Source organism: Marmota monax, unplaced genomic scaffold, assembly GCF_021218885.2.
Source record: "Marmota monax isolate L192 unplaced genomic scaffold, Marmota_monax_Labrador192_F-V1.1 WCK01_AAM20220418_F8-fsc00037, whole genome shotgun sequence".
Lineage (NCBI taxonomy): Eukaryota > Metazoa > Chordata > Mammalia > Rodentia > Sciuridae > Marmota > Marmota monax.
Window position 1 is genome coordinate 1,834,608 of NW_026693245.1, and position 17,283 is coordinate 1,851,890.

Genomic DNA, 17,283 nt, shown 5'->3' on the forward strand with positions numbered 1-17,283 from the left:
TGATTTATGCGTGTTGATTTTAAATCCTGCCACTTTGCTGAATTCATTTATTAGCTCTAATAGTTTCTTTGTAGAGCCTTTTGGGTCTGCTAAGTATAGAATCATATCATCTGCAAATAGTGATAATTTAAGTTCTTCTTTTCCTATTTTTATGCCTTTAATTTCTTTCGTCTGTCTAATTGCTCTGGCCAGTGTTTCGAGAACTATGTTGAAGAGAAGTGGAGAGAGAGGGCATCCCTGTCTTGTTCCAGATTTTAGAGGGAATGCCTTCAGTTTTTCTCCATTCAGAATGATGCTAGCCTGAGGCTTAGCATAGATTGCTTTTACAATATTGAGGTATGTTCCTGTTATCCCTAGTTTTTCTAGAGTTTTGAACATAAAGGGATGCTGTACTTTGTCGAATGCTTTTTCCGCATCTATCGAGATGATCATATGGTTCTTATTTTTAAGTCTATTGATGTGGTGAATAACATTTATTGATTTCCGTATATTGAACCAGCCTTGCATCCCAGGGATGAATCCTACTTGATCATGGTGTACAATTTTTTTGATATGTTTTTGTATCCGATTCGCCAGAATTTTATTGAGGATTTTTGCATCTAGGTTCATTAGAGATATTGGTCTGTAGTTTTCTTTCTTTGAAGTGTCTTTGTCTGGTTTAGGTATCAGGGTGATGTTGGCCTCATAGAATGAATTTGGAAGTTCTCCCTCCTTTTCTATTTCCTGAAGTAGCTTGAAAAGTATTGGTATTAGTTCTTCTTTAAAGGTTTTGTAAAATTCTGCTGTATACCCATCCGGACCTGGGCTTTTCTTACTTGGTAGTCTTTTTATGGTTTCTTCTATTTCCTCAATTGATATTGGTCTGTTTAGGTTTTCTATATCCTCCTGACTCAATCTGGGCAGATCATATGACTTAAGAAATTTATCTATGCCTTCACTATCTTCTAATTTATTGGAGTATAAGGATTCAAAATAGTTTTTGATTATCTTCTGTATTTCTGAAGTGTCTGTTGTGATATTGCCTTTTTCATCCCGTATGCTAGTAATTTGAGTTCTCTCTCTTCTTCTCTTCGCTAGCATGGCTAAGGGTCTGTCGATTTTGTTTATTTTTTCAAAGAACCAACTTTTAGTTTTGTCAATTTTTTCAATTGTTTCTTTTGAGATGAAGTATGAGATCATTTATTTGTTGGTTTTTTCTTTTTTTAAGGAATGAACTCCAAGCAATGAATTTTCCTCTTAGAACTGCTTTCAATGTGTCCCATAGATTCCGATATGTTGTGTCTGTGTTTTCATTTATCTCTAAGAATTTTTTAATTTCCTCCTTGATGTCTTCTATAACCCATTGATCATTCAGTAACCTATTGTTCATTCTCCAATTGATGTATGCTTTTTCCTTCCTTCTTTTATCGTTGATTTTCAGTTTCATTCCATTATGATCAGATAAGATGCATGGTATTATCTCTACTCCTTTATATTGTCTAAGAGTTGCCCTGTGACATAATATATGATCTATTTTTGAGAAGGATCCATGTGCTGCTGAGAAAAAAGTGTAACTGCTTGATGTTGGGTGGTATACTCTATATATGTCAATTAGGTCTAGGTTATTAATAGTGTTATTGAGTTCTATAGTTTCCTTATTCAACTTTTGTTTGGAAGATCTGTCCAGTGGCGAGAGAGGTGTGTTGAAGTCTCCCATGATTATGGTGTGGTGGTCTATTAGACTCTTGAACTTGAGAAGAGTTTGTTTGACGAACATAGCTGCACCATTGTTTGGGGCATAAATATTTATGATTGTTATGTCTTGTTGGTGTATGGTTCCCTTAAGCAGTATGTAGTGTCCCTCTTTATCTCTTTTGATTAACTTTGGCTTGAAATCTATTTTATTTGATATGAGTATGGACACGCCTGCTTGTTTCCGAAGTCCATATGAGTGATATGATTTTTCCCAACCTTTCACCTTCAGCCTATGTATGTCTTTTCCTATCAAATGCATCTCCTGTAGGCAGCATATTGTTGGGTCTTGTTTTGTGATCCATTCTACTAGCCTGTGTCTCTTAATTGGTGAGTTTAAGCCATTAACATTTAGGGTTATTATTGAGATATGGGTTGTTCTTCCAGCCATATTTGTTTATTTCTGTTACTAAACATTGTTTGTTTTCCTCTTTGATTATTCCCCCCCCCCTTTACTGTCCTACCTCCCACTGTTGGTTTTCATTGTTATTTTCCATTTCCTCTTCCTGTAATGCTTTGGCGAGGATGTTTTGAAGAGATGGTTTTCTAGCTGCGAATTCTTTAAACTTTTGTTTATCGTGGAAGGTTTTAATTTCATCCTCCATCCTGAAGCTTAATTTCGCTGGATACACAATTCTTGGTTGGAACCCATTTTCTTTCAGTGTTTGAAATATGTTATTCCAGGATCTTCTAGCTTTCAGAGTCTGTGTTGAAAGATCAGCTGTTATCCTGATTGGCTTACCCCTAAATGTAATCTGCTTCCTTTCTCTTGTAGCTTTTAAAATTCTCTCCTTATTCTGTATGTTGGGCATCGTCATTATAATGTGTCTAGGTGTGGATCTCTTATGATTTTGCACATTTGGCGTCCTGTAGGCTTCTAGGATTTGGGATTCTGTCTCATTCTTCAAGTCTGGGAAGTTTTCTTGTATTATTTCATTGAATAGACTGCTCATTCCTTTGGTTTGGAGCTCTGTACCTTCCTGTATCCCAATGACTCTTAAGTTTGGTCTCTTAATGATATCCCATATTTCTTGGATGTTCTGCTCATGGTTTCTTAACAGTCTTGCTGAGCTGTCTATGTTCTTTTCCAGTTGAAATACTTTGTCTTCATTGTCTGATGTTCTATCTTCTAAGTGTTCTACTCTGCTGGTAGTATTCTCCATTGAGTTTTTAAGTTGGTTTATTGCTTCCTGCATTTCTAGGATTTCTGATTGCTTGTTTTTTATAACCTCTATCTCCCTGTATAGTTGATCCTTTGCTTCCTGGATTTGTTTGCGTAATTCGTTGTCGAAGTGATCTTTCATTGTCTGATTTTGCTGTTTAATGTCTTCCTTGATACTCCAGATCATCTGAAGCATGTATATCCTGAATTCTTTATCTGACATTCCATCTGCTGCAGCTGTTACCTCTTCTAAAGTTGCGTTGACCTGCATTGCTTGTGGTCCTTTCTTTCCTTGTCTTTTCATACTGCTTGCGTATCTTTCCTGCAGGTGCGGGCGGCGGCTCTGCTCTCTCCTTATTCCAATTGGGGTGTCGTGGCTACCATGCCAGCAGGTCACTGGGCCTGTTCTGGGAGCTGGTGGCGGCTCTGTTCTGCCCCTACTCCAATTGGGGTGACGAGTGTACCACGCCGGCAGGCCACCGGGCCTGATCCGCCGGTCGGTTGTAGGTTTGCCTACCCTGCAGGCGCGGGCGGCAGCTCTACTCTGCCCCTACTCCAAATGGGGTGACGTGTCTGTCGTACCGGCAGGCCACTGGGCCTGTCCCGCTGGTCGGTCGCAGATCTGCCCACCTTTCGTGCACGGGTGGAGGCTCTGCTCTGCCCCTACTCCAATTGGGGTGTCGTGACTACCCCGCCTGCAGGACGCTGGGCCTGTTCCTGGCAAGGGAGGCAACTCTGCTCTGTCACTACTCCAATTAGGGTGGTGTTTGTACCACGCCGGCAGGCTCCTGGGCCTGATCCGCCGGTCTGTTGTAGGTCTGCCTACCTTGAAGGCCCGGGCAGCGGATATGCCCTGCCCCTCCTACCACGCCTGCGGACCCCTGGGCCTGATCTGCAGGTTGATCACTGGTCTGCTCACCCTGCGGGCACGGGTGGCGGTTCCGCTCCGCCCCACTCCAATTGGGGTCACGTGACCACCACACCGGCAGGGCCTGATCCGGGCGTGGGAGAAGGATCTGCTCTGCCCCTACTCCAGTTGGGGTGACGTGTGTACCACACTGGCAGGCCACTGGGCCTGACCCGCCAGGCTGTCACAGGTCTGTTTACCTTGCAAGCGTGAACGGTGGCTCTGCCCTGCCCCTCCTACCCCGCCCATGTACTACTGGGTCGTGGGTCTGCCCACCTGGCGGGTGTGGGTGGCGGCTCCGCTCCGCCCCCTCTCCAATTGGGGTCACGCAGTCACCACGCTGGCGAGCCGCTGGGCCTGCTCCGGGGGCTGGCGGCGGCCCGGCTCCTTCCCTCTGGCTCGAGGACAAATTGAGGAGACTCGGGTGACTGAGCCTCACCCCCCTTACCAGGAGACCAACTGCTTATGTCACCGCTGGTATTGATGAAGATCTCTCCTCCACCGCTTTCTGCTGACATCAGATCTCTGCCATGTTGGTATCCTATGCGAATGGCAGCATTTCATTCCCCTTGCCGGGCAACCCAAGCAACGGGTGAGTCCTGACCGGCCCTCAGCAGGACCTGGACCGAGACGCAGTTTCCGCGGGCTCCTAGACCTGGTCCAGGGAAGTTCCGGGAGCCGGAACTCGGCCGCTCCGTGCTCGGTGTAAGCTCCTATAAGTGTAGTCTCCAAGAAGCAGTCCCCGCGGGCTCAGTTCCGGGAGCCGGAATTCGGCTGCTTAGTGCTTGCTCCGATAGTAGCAGGGTCCAAGAAGCAGCCTCCGCAGGCTCCGCAGCCCTGAGCCAGGGCGGTTCTGGGACGGTTCCGGGAGCTGGAACTCGGCCGCTCCGTGCTCGGTGTAAGCTCCTATAAGTGTAAGCTCCAAGAAGCAGCCCCCGCGGGCTCAGTTCCGGGAGCCGGAATTCGGCTGCTTAGTGCTTGGTGTATGCTCTGATAGTAGCAGGGTCCAAGAAGCAGCCTCCTCAGGCTCCGCAGCCCTGAGCCAGGGCGGTTCCGGGACGGTTCCGGGAGCCGGAACTCGGCTGCCCCGCGCTCGGTGTTCACTCCGATAAGATCAGATTTTAAGAAGCACCCAGGCGCTGAACCCTAGCAATCTGTCTGCAAGCCGCAGGCGAATTGCAGCCTGAAATTACCTGTTCTATGGCTGAATGAGCTGCGGTCAGTCGAAAACAGGTGTGGTGACGTCAGTTTACCAACATGGTGGCTGCTGGCCTCCTCTGTGGTCTGACCCGTGTGGAGAACCGAGATGGACCGCTTCCTTCCCCCGTCTCGAACCCAGAATTCAGCCCTGAGTGCGGTGCTTGCGCGGCTGGCAGAAACTGCAGCACTGTAACCCTGCGTCTCTATCCCAGCGCGCGTTGCAGACTCTAGCCGCGGGGCGATTTGCTGAATAAGCAGTTTTACCCTCCGTGCGACAAACCTCTCGCGTTTGAGTCCCCGTAGCCTATCCTCGTGCGATGGAAATCCTTCCTCCAGGTTCCGGTGCACCCCACTATTGCTGGAAATTCCTAACAAGATATCCTTTAGCCGTCCTGACTTGTCATACTCCCACACAGTGAAGCAGCACACGGGGGTAATGCACTCCCCTCGCCGCCATCTTCCTAGAGAGATGTACTTTTTGAAGAAAGGATTAAGGTGGGAATATGGCCTCCAGTTCAGCAGTCTTGCATCTTGGTTGACTCTTTCTATGAGTGCTAGTCACACCAGGTTTGTTATACTCCAGGCTATCCCTTGTTAGTGTAAAGTCTGACAGCAGATTCTACAAACAAAATTAATTTGAATTGACCTTCATAATAAAGGCACTTTGGAAGAACTTGGCAATTCAGTCTGTTAAGACTATATATATCCCTGCTCAGGCCCACTGAGATTGGCACAATCTCTAACAAGCAAAATGAGGAACTATATTGTGAATATTGTTTGCAGTATAGAAACATGTTTTAAAATATCATCACAATTTTCTCATAATTAGGACAAAGGTAAAAAAAAATCAGGGGGGGGATATTTACTTTTGGGTCTAACTGCAGTAAATCCTGGATTATAGTTTATTTAAAATTGTTTCTCAAATAGAATAGGAAGGCTAATATTCAAGTTAGCAAATTTGCTTCACAATCACAATTTCCATTTTCCTCGAGGAATGTTTCTTGACTCTATTATCTTTCCTCAAGGATAAAGTAGAAATCTTTTCTTCCCCAAAGATACTGTTTGGGCTAGATGTTGGCATTCACAGATGAGAGAGTGTTTCATCTTCTGCCTGTGTCAAGTAGGTGCCTGTCCTGTCTGCCGTGGAATCAACACTGTTGATGCCCTGGGCTTACAGAAGTCTAGTTATTAAAAAATTAACAGAAGTGCATGTTGTCAGCTGCTTGGCTGGCAGCTGTTCAGTGTCATCCTTCCAAAGGCTCCGGATGATTGGTGGACCACCCAGGGAAGCAGCAGTACTTACTTTGGGACAGAGGGGGATAAGACAATTGCACAAAATAAGTAACTGATCTCTGGTTCATTTCAAAGTCAGTATAAAAAGAGAGAGAGTACCCCAAATAGAACACCAAAGTACCCCAAAGAAGGTGGGGCTCAGCTTCCCTGGGCAGCAAGAGCAGGCACTCACTGGTGCCTGTCTGTCCCTGGCCTTGAGAGGAGGAGCTGCTCACATAGCTAATTGGTCTGAGAAAGTGAAAGCTTCAAATTGAGTGCTATGTAATTTCTTAATCTTGTGTTTGCTTATTTAATACTCCAGTTGACACATCCTATTTGCTTTGTCATGGTTCTAATTTGGTGAGTGTTTATGCAGAGAAGTATATCCCTGTTCTTATTTTTTCTCCTACATAAACTCAATCATGATGGAACATAATAAGTATCCAAAGGATTAAAAAAAATTCTAACACATTACACTTAAGAAATGTTAAAATCTGTAACCAGATATTAACTGACCTTTCTAAGAAAGATTCACAGGAATTAATATCAACAGATGTTCACTACTAATTGAGAGCATGAGACCCTTAGTCACTAGCTGAGAATGAAAGGTCTCTAAGCCAGAGCATATTTATAAGTGTAATGGTTGCAGCAGTTGTCTGCACAGTTACTAGGTCACAACTTAGGTTATAACAAATCCTTTTTCTTTTTTTTTGATATTCAATATGTGATGTTGACATAACTAACTTTCTAAAAAAATATTGTTTAGCCTCCATATCCACTACATATTTTTAATAAAATCACAAATAGTGTGAAGTAATATATATTCTTGGGAAGTGTTATGCCAGAGATCTTATACATGTATTTAATAATGATTACTGCACTATGGATGGATTGTAGAAATATGAAAAACTAAAAAAATGACTAGAAAGAAGCTTGTGTGTGTGTGTGTGTGTGTGTGTGTATGTGTGGGGGGGGGGAAAGAGAAAGAGAGAGAGGAAGATAGATACAAACAGACAATATCTGAAAGTGTTTTCCAGTGGAGTGAGATTGCCCTGCAAAAACTTGAAAAAATAAATAAAAAGGGACTTGTTTTTCTCTGTCCCATGTTCAGATTTGGGAATTGTTTATTTCACATTCTGATATCCTCAACTTAGGAGGGACCAGTTCTATTCTCCACTGGCACCACAAATGCATTAATACCCCTAGTACTCATGGACCAGGGATCTCACGAAGAAGTCAATCATTCAGTTTTGCCAGAAGGAATCCTACATGAATTAATGATTTCCAGTTCCAGAAAAATATTGAAACATATGAAGCATATTTCTTAATTGCCTAATTTTGAAGGTAGTTTAATTGCCCATTTGCAAAGAAGAACTAGTTCATATAAATTAAATTTGGTTTCTAAATTTTTAAGAGGACTTTTTGTTTATTATTTTTTATATTTTTATACATATAGAGAGGGATATGTACTAATTATTGCTAACATGTAATGTACAGAAACATTCAAATGAATGAATAAGGGCTGGGGATGTGGCTCAAGTGGTAGCACACTCGCCTAGCATGCGTGAGGCACTGGGTTTGATTCTCAGCACCACATAAAAATAAAATAAAGATATTGTGTCCACCTAAAACTAAAAAATAAATATATACATGACTGCATGACCAATGTAATTCTGCAACGTGTACACTCAGAAAAATGAGAAATTATATCCCATCTGATTCAAATGTATGTCAAGATCATTGTACTGTCATGTGTAACTAATTAAACAAATTTAAAAAATAATATATGTAAATTTAAAAAAATTTTAAAAAAGAGTGAATAAAAAGCATACAGGATGTCATTAACTACTAGTTAACATTGTTAACTATTTTTGATATTTTCGTTTTTGGATGTTTACCACTTATAATTCTTTTATTCATTAATGTTTTTGGGAATTGGGGATCAAAACCAGGGCCGCTTTTTACCGTGGAGCTACATCTCCAGCCCTTTTGATTTTTTTTTTTTTTTAATTTTGAGAAGAGTCTCATCCATTTGCTTAGGGCCTCATTAAATTGCTGATCCTCCTACCTCAGCCTCCTGAGTTGCTGGGATTACAGACATGTGCCACCATACTTGGCTCATTCAATGATTTTGAGGGCCTCATGGATGTCAGTCTCTATTAGCTACTGAAAACAGATCAGCATCCAAGAATTCCTTCATGGAATGTGAAGTCTGATGGTGAGTCTACATTGAAAACAGCATATAAATCAGTTACAATAGACAATTGCTACAGGAGAACAACACAGGATGCTATGGAGATCAAACAAGGAGATTCTTCCCAGCTATTTTCTCTTGGGTATAATGGAGAGAACAGTAGTCCTTCTTGCAGGGTGTTGTAATGGCTGGGGGATGGAGAGGGGATCTTAGGAAACAGTGCTGGGGTGGGGTACACTGTTTGATGTGATACCTGGTACACAATGAGACCTCAGCAAATAGCAGCAGAAGTTTTGACTGCCATGCACAAGTACAATAATTTAGGCTCGAGAAGCTGGGCTCAGATTATGAAAAGCTGATGGGCTTTAAAAGAAAAAATACGAATCTAAACTTCTGTGCCCAAGTTTTACCAGGGAACGAAGGCTGCTTTTTTGATCTTTCTTTTTCTACTTATTTAGCTTAGTTGACCCCAAACCCTGTTCATGTTACAGCTCTGAAGTTCTTTCCCTCTGATTCCTACACTCCAGTCTGGAGTGTTTTCCTGCCTCTCACCACACAGTTGCGTTCTAGTTCCATGGATCAATTCCCTATTCCATTGTGTATTAGTTCTGTGACCTTGAGCCAATTAGTCAATGAATTTGGGCCTTTATCTCATCTGTTAGACAAGAATAATAAGTAAAACTTCACTCACAGGTTGAGGATTGATGAGATAGGAAGTTTATAAGAGGCCCAGCAGTGCCCCATGCCTGGAGAGTGAGCCATTCTTATTTCATGCTGCCTGTGACCCCCTTTACTTGAATTGTTAATAAACTGCTTTTATTTGAATAAGTATTCAAGTAAGCTGTTTGCAGCTTTTCTTTCAACTAAAAATTGCCACCGAAATGAAAGAGTCGTGCTAATTGGTGCAATTTTAGCCTGTAACTTTCTAATAGTTATCTTTATCTCATAATTAATATAAAGTTTTCCATTGTGTCTGCTGAGAAATGCAGCAATAAATATACTTTGTGTCACAAATGCCAGAAACCAAACTGCCGAAAGCTTAAGGCACACAGAAATTGACTCTAATCATGGGGGTGTTCATGGATGGATTTGCTTTTGCACCTTGCCACTTGGGCCTAACCACACCATCAGGATTCATTCATATGCTCTCTCCCTCACCTGCATCCACTTACTCCAGATTGTCTGTCTTTTGTAATTATTTTCTCAAATGAAAAGTTTAAGAATATGTGAAAGAATGTGAGCAGCCAATTTGGAAAGCAGTATGGAGATTCCTTGGAAAGCTGGGAATGGAACCACCATTTGACCCAGCTATTCCCCTTCTTGGACTATACCCAAAAGACCTAAAAAGAGCATGCTACAGGGACACAGCCACATCAATGTTTATAGCAGCACAATTTACAATAGTTAGAAGGTGGAACCAACCTAGATGCCCTTCAATAGATGAATGGATTTTAAAAATGTGGCATTTATACACAATGGAATATTACTCAGCACTAAAAAATAACAAGATCATGGCATTTGCAGGGAAATGGATGGCATTAGAGCAGATTATGCTAAGTGAAGTTAGCCAATCCCTAAAAAACAAATGCTGAATGTCTTCTCTGATATAAGGGGGGGGGTGACTCAAAATGGGATAGGGAGGAAGAGCATGAGAAGAAGACTACCACTAAATAGGGAAGAGAGGTGGGAGGGAAAAAAGAGGGAGAAGGGGAGTTGCACGGAAGATGGAAGGAGAACCTCATTGTTATACAGAATACATATATGATGTTGTGATGAGAAAAAGAAAAAAAAGTGTGTCACATTAGATTGGATAGAGAGAAATGATGGGAGAGGATGGGAGGAGTAGGGGGGATAGGAAGGGCAGCAGAATAGAATAGACATTATGATTGATGTATGTACATTCCATATATGTATTATATGTCAAAATACATTCTGCTGTCATGTATTGACTAAAAAAAATAAAAATAAATCATGGCAAAAATAAATAAATAAATAAAATAAGAATAAAAAATAGGACAAGAAAAAAGAATTTGAACATTGATATATTTAAAAAATATAAATTTTGCTTTGAAAAATAGCTTTCAGCTCTTTATATTACTTGGACTTTTAAATTCACTAGGATATGACTACACAATTCATTTTTCTGTATTACCTGTAAAATGTACTATAATGAAAAGATCTTGTATTTAACAGGTTCCCTTCACATATCCAATTCTCAACTTAGTTTTCAAATTTATTTTTCTTCAATAGCACTAGATACAATTAAGTGCCATTTTAAAAAGGTAAGTTTCATATATGAGAGTGTATGCACACATGCAGGTTTTGAATCATGCTGGGTCACATCTAGAAATAAGTGTATTTTTTAGGGCTGTGCCTTTGTCATCTCTAAATATCTGGAGCTAGGAATGGTAACAGTTAATGTACCTAGTAACAGTTAATGTGTCTATTTATTAAATGAACAGAAGTGAAGTGAGGGGATACCAAGAGACATTATTTTTCCCCTACCAACATTCATCTGTTTCAGCATCTTTTTCAAGTGCTCAAAGACACTTGGAGTGAAAGAGAGGAATCAGGCTGCTACAATATGTCCTCTCTTACAGAATGACAATGTGTTTTTAAGGAGTACAACTGTCACATTTCCTGGTTGTTTAGCTTCCTCTAATGGACAGTACTGTGCACTGCATTCTGAAACTGGACAAAGTGCCCAAGAACTCATGTGTGTAGCTATTAAACTACAGAGAAACAAATTTTTTAATACAATATTTAAACGTCAGTTTTGGTAACTGTATCTTTCAGTTTTGGTAACTGTATCTTTAAAGTACAATGATTTAAAAGATACACATGAAAGAAAAAAAGTAAAATCATTCAGATCCCTATTTGACCATTGAGTTGTTTGATTTATAACAAAACCTACCACTTTGTATTCGTGCAATGTATTCATACAAATGATGGTTGAATTACTTAAAAAATAAGTTTTATTCTTTTGGGGCTTGCTTTTAAGACTTGCTAGGTGGGACCAAAGAAGCATTTAGTTCAAAACTGATTATTCTGTGCAATGAGACATGACCCTGATGAACACTCCACCAATATCCAATGAGGTTTTCCAGTATAGTTGGTGGGACAAGGAGTCATTCTTGGCACAAGCACTGATCCTTCTGGTCCTTTCTCATGGCTTTTTTCCTGGCTTCCTGGTTCTTCAAATATGTATGCTGGTCAGTCCTCATTAAAGGCTCCAGGGGCCACCCCTGCAGATCCTGCTCTCTGCACAGCATCTACTTCCTCATCTTGTGTTGTGCCAACTCTGGTCTCTTGGGTGTCCTCTTTGGACCCTCAACTCTGTCTCCTCAACTCAGGGACCTGGTGGGTTTCACTTATCTGAGGCCTGGAGACCTGTAGGGCAGGAGCTGGTCTCAAGACTCCCTCATTGGTTTCCTGTCCCTCAGGGGTCACTGTCCTTCCTTGTATAAAGCCCAGGGTCCTCAACATCATTGCTTCATCTGTTTTGTCTGGTTTTTTCCTTTGTACGTGTTTGGTTGTTTAAGGAGGGAGGGTAAAACAGGTAGGTCCCTGCCACACCATCTTGCCTAGAAGCATGTTTCCCTACTTTTTATTTGTGAATGGGAATTCGATGGAAATTTCTCTCAGGTGTTTCTCACAGTGACTTTAGGGTAAGGCACATGTGCCTCAGAACCTCCGGGATACTTGTTAAAAACGAAGGTTTCTGATCTTCACCCAGGCCTGCTCCACCAGAATCTCCTGAGTAAGGCTCAGACAGTGCTGTTTGAATAGCTCTGTGTTACACACACCCAATTTTATGAACATCACGAAAGGCCTGCTTTGGCCAAACTACCAACTAGCTGTATTCTAACAGGGATCTGCAGAAATTTTACCTGAAAGCTGAAGTCCTTTGTGTGGATGCAGTGAGGCTGCTTGCCTGAGGAGCGACCCGACTAATTTTTATTTCCTTAGGCAGGTGACCATGTTCCTCAGCCACTGAAAAAGGACTTTGCCCTGGCTTGGGTTTCTTTGGTAAATAATTGCTTATGTTGATTACAAAATGTCCTTTGTCAAAAACACCTGACCAGTTTTTCTTAAGAAGGAAAACAACCAAATGGCCTCTGCTAGAGCCTTTACTGGAAAGCATTTGCAGCTGCTGGTACTTGGGCAAAGGCCACGTGAAACTGGTGCGGCCTTAAGGAGGCTGGAGCTACAGGAACTTCTCCCTGAGTACCACGGAAACTGGACTCACTGAGTATGATGAGTTGTGGTTGGTGGCCATGAATGGTGACTCCTGTGTCCTTATCTTGTGGCTGGAGTGTGCAGCAGTTCCCTGCTTAATGAAGGCAAGAGTGTGAGTGTGAGAGGAAGTTGGAAGGAGGGTGAACAGAAGGGAAGACCTATGAGAGCATGAGCCTCATTTCTCTTTGCACTGAAAATGATATGTCCCCTCTGAAAGTAAGGAGGCAATGTTAATAGGAAACAGGATTTTCTCCCTTAGATGAGTTTCAATCACAGAGAACTTGTACTTGTGGTTAAGAACTTGGTAAAAATCTCAAACTGTTTTGAAGGCTAAAGTGTATTTTATTTCCTTGTTACTTGGGCCTTGCATTATAGACCAATTAGTGCCAAGGATGGTGGGAAGATAGCCACATGCCATGGGAAAGACCTGCTTTCCAAATCTTGTCCAGTATTCACAAGAGATCCTTTCTCTGGTTATGTGTTTCCAAGCAAGGCTCTCTAGGAAAACCTAGAGTCCCATTATGGAGCAACTCTGTGTGTGTGCAGACGTCATCTGTATTAAACGTCAACCAACCACCAAGCACAAATCTTAGTTTCCGCTGAGTATTTGGATTCTGCACATGAAGTGCTGTGCTTTCCTGGAAAGGGTTGGTCCTACGTGATGCCACGTTGGTCAGTCACACCCCATCCCCCCTTGTTCTAGGAAGGAGCAGGAAGAACATCTAGTGTTCCTTCTCATTCTGAATTACAACGTGGTCTCTTTGAAGGACGCCTTTGAGTTTATTGTTTCTTTGAAGAGAGCATGTTTTAAAATGAATAGAATTGTACTGGGAATCAGGAATCTTTAAAAGATACTTTAAAATAATCTTTAAAATATTTTGATACTCAAAACCTTTCATTATGCTTTTAAATGATTTTTGTTAGAATTATATATTTGCCAAATAGTTCAGTTGGACCTTTAAATGTTCCCAATACAGAAAGCAGAAATGAAGAATTGTGGCCCACTGACCTGACCAGTAGCCAAGCCTATGTATATACATACCCATATGTCTATGCATATGTCTTCTTCCTGGAGTGGTTGTTTCTTGCTTTTATCTCACTGAGATTCTCATGTAAAAAAAAATGCAGGGACACACACAGCACGCTCAACAGATCTCACAATGCCCCGTATTTCTGGAGTCTGTGCCGATTTGTTGTCTAAGAAGAAAGACGACAATTTAATAACTTTATATTGTCTTTGCCATGCAGTTCTTGCTCTCCAGTAAAATAAAAATCCTTTCCCATGAAGCATATATATATATATATATATATATATATATATATATATATATATATATATATATATATAGGCAAGATTTTGTTACAGACAGTGGCTTTTTAGACATGCATTCTTATTATTTCAGGAAGTTTGAAGTCACTAGGACTGCAAACCTGGTGCATATTTGACCACCAGTTTAAGTAGCATGCTTAGTGATTCCAGACAGGGTAGTGCTGATGCTTACACAACACTCCTGGGCAGTGAGGCAGCCCCAAAAGGTCATTTCTCATGACAGGCAGGAACTCATTTGACAAATCCCTACCTGGTGGAATAACATCATTCTGGAAAATTGATAGTTCAGTGACTCTCTGGCAGAGCATCAATTGAGGCAAAGGCAAAGGGAAAAAGGAATATATCGCCCCCCCTGCCTTTTTAAATTTTATTACACTAGGATTAAAATTTACACTTCAAAAGGAATTTTAATTAATTTGCAAATTGCTTTACTATTCAAAATATATTTAAAAGTAACAATCTATGTATATAGTTTCTGTGAGGTTGAACATCATGGGCCAAGGTCACTTTGATTTGTTTTAGAGGTATTGGGGTTGAAGCCAGAGCTCGGCCTCATCCTGATGCCCTTACAATTGTAACTCAGATGAGAGTTCACTAATAGTTCTTGGAATATTTAAATGGGTTACTATTGCAAGAATCCTTATAATTTTAGGAACTTGCATATGTTCTTCTTCCTGGAGTGATTGTTTTTTGCTTTTAGCTCACTGAGATTCTCATGGCAAAACGAGTTCAGGGACACACACAGCACACTGCCTGGTCTCTGCATCACATTCAACACATTCTAGATGATGATCAGGAAAAGATACTTCAGAAATACCGGGCATTGTGAGATCCTGTTGAGTGTACCAGTTGTCTATGTAGTTGACCAACTACCATACATACTGAAAATACATTATTGGTATTTAGTATTAATAATGATTATATGCTTAGTACCTAAGTTTCTTTAAAAGTACTGTGTCTTTCTGATCTGTACAGTTTAAAAGTTTCTAACAAACATATAAGGCCTTGTATGATCTAGCTCATCTCCTGCTTCCTGAGCTTTATTTGTTATATTTCTCCTGACTTTGTTGGATCCACAGTAGGGTTAGTAGGGTGGCATTTTAGCCCTTTCCCATTCCAGCTCTTTCTCTACATATATCTACATTTTTCTATCTGAACACGGGGGTAAACTGCTAATCCATTTCAGATATGAGCTCAAAACTGACTTCCTTGGTTAATAATATCCCAAAGCCCCAACCCTGTCCTCCTCCTCTCTTCAGTGTTTCCCTTATTGTAATTAGATGATTTATTATCTCTTGGCATATGAGCTTCATGAGGCAAGTATCTGACTGGTTCATCTCTGAATTCACAGGGCTTTTCCAGAGAGTAAGGCCAACAGTAGATGCTCAAACAATATTTGCTGAAGCCATGGATGTTGAGTAAATCATCTAAAGCTTGTACTTTTTGTTAAGAACCAAAAACATTTTTTTTTCTTTTCGTCTCCTTAGCTGGGAAGTCATCAATTCCAAACCAGATGAAAGACCCAGACTCAGCCACTGTATTGCAGAATCATGGATGAATTTCAGCATATTTCTTCAAGAAATGTCTCTTTTTAAACAGCAGAGCCCTGGAAAGGCAAGTTTTCTAGTACAAGAGTGTGTTCTAAATGTGCAATGTACATTTATCACATGCTTTTATCATAAACATTCTCTAATTCTTAATACACATGGAACATATGGCTGAAAAGCTGGAATCAGCAAGGCTCAGTAACTTTAGTATGTGCCGGGCCGTGGTGGTACACAACACCTGTAATCCCAGCAACTCAGGAGGCTGAGGCAGGATTGAAAGTTCGACACCAGTCTTAGCAATTTAGTGAGATCTTGTCTCAAAATAGAAAATAAAAAGGTCTGGGAGTGTAGCTCAGTATTAAAGCATCCCTGGTTCTACCCCTAGTACCAAAATTTTTTTTGAAATTATATATCATATACATTTATTTAGCTTATTAATTGAATGGTGATTAGTCTGTATCAGCCAAACCAAGAAGGAAAAAAAATGTCTTATTTAGAATTTCATTCATGTTTAATGGCCCATTTTCTGAGGTCAAAGGGACATGAATTGAACACACAGTCCTTTAAGGTACTTTCAGAGGTAACAGTGTGTCACTTTCATTCTGAAAATTGGAGACTTGTATGGTTTATTTAACAAATAAAACTTTTGGCCAAAACATTCCTTATGATTATGTAAGTGGAACAAGTGTTTTCCTAATTTAAGAAAAACCCCACTGGGTGAGTCTAAAGGATTGGAAAGCAATATCCTGAGCAAGAGCAAACAACCTCGGTTGTGACTGATAGTCTTTGTAGTCAGGATGAACTGCAGAACCACTGACAGGCCTTGTTAGATATTCAAGGGTGGTTGGAATGAAGAGTATAAGTGTCAGCATTTGTGATCCCTGTCATTGTACTATGTATAGAGGTCTCATGACTTTGCTATTATTGAATAATAGAACTGTGCTTGGAAAGAATTGGAGCATATTGGAATGGCAGTGTTGTCTTCCATGGGAATTTTTAATCATTGAAGGTAACTTTAAGAATAGATATCTATTAGGGGCATGATGTATTTTTGGTGGTTATTTTACTCAACTGATTAAAGGTATTTCAGAAGATTCTAAGCTTTAAACTTCTGTCCTGCATTGTATCAGTGTACCTCAGGTCCATCAACTGAAGATGATGATGCTACAAAATCTAAGGGATAATAAGAAATTGCTTTGCGAAACTCAATTCTGGATATAGTTATGCTATTATATTTGTTCCTTCAATTTTCTGCAGCTCTTCCTCAAACATTTAATTTTAGAATTCCACATTTCTTCTAGGGCCCTTGATGTTTCAGAAATTGCTGTTAATTTTATTTCACAAGTAATTCTATACTCCTTTTAGCTAGTTAACTTATAAACACTATGCCAAAGAATGGAAAAACAAAGTTAGCCTGAAATTTAGACTCCTTGCTTTCTCTTATTCAGTTACTGAACAGAGATTTGTATTTCTTCCTCCCATGTCTGTTTTCCTTACTACAAAGTCCACTAATGAATTTTTCTTGCTTATCAACTTAATTTAATACCTCCATTTAAAGATAAAGACATAAGAAGAGGAAGATTTTAAGACTGGAGTGTGTAAATCAAGTGAAAACTTTAATAAGAGATTCTTTTGGTCTTGATCTTTCTAATGGGAATTAAGGAAATCTTCTGTAGATTTAAAAAACAATTTTCTTAAAAC

General features: G+C 40.5%; 1 protein-coding gene across 3 annotated transcripts in view; it reads left to right on the forward strand.

Annotated features, from left to right (window-relative positions):
- The window catches only part of Retreg1 (reticulophagy regulator 1), a 140,887-nt gene that overhangs the window by 115,427 nt on the left and 8,177 nt on the right, over positions 1 to 17,283 (forward strand). For 2 of the 3 annotated variants that reach the window (XM_046456393.2, XM_046456396.2), the window contains one exon: positions 15,523 to 15,649. In XM_046456393.2, coding sequence (XP_046312349.1) covers positions 15,523 to 15,649 — 127 coding nt within the window. Of the gene's footprint in view, positions 1 to 11,887; positions 12,818 to 15,522; positions 15,650 to 17,283 lie in introns of those variants that run through there. The other variant, XM_046456395.2, reaches the window with a different exon arrangement.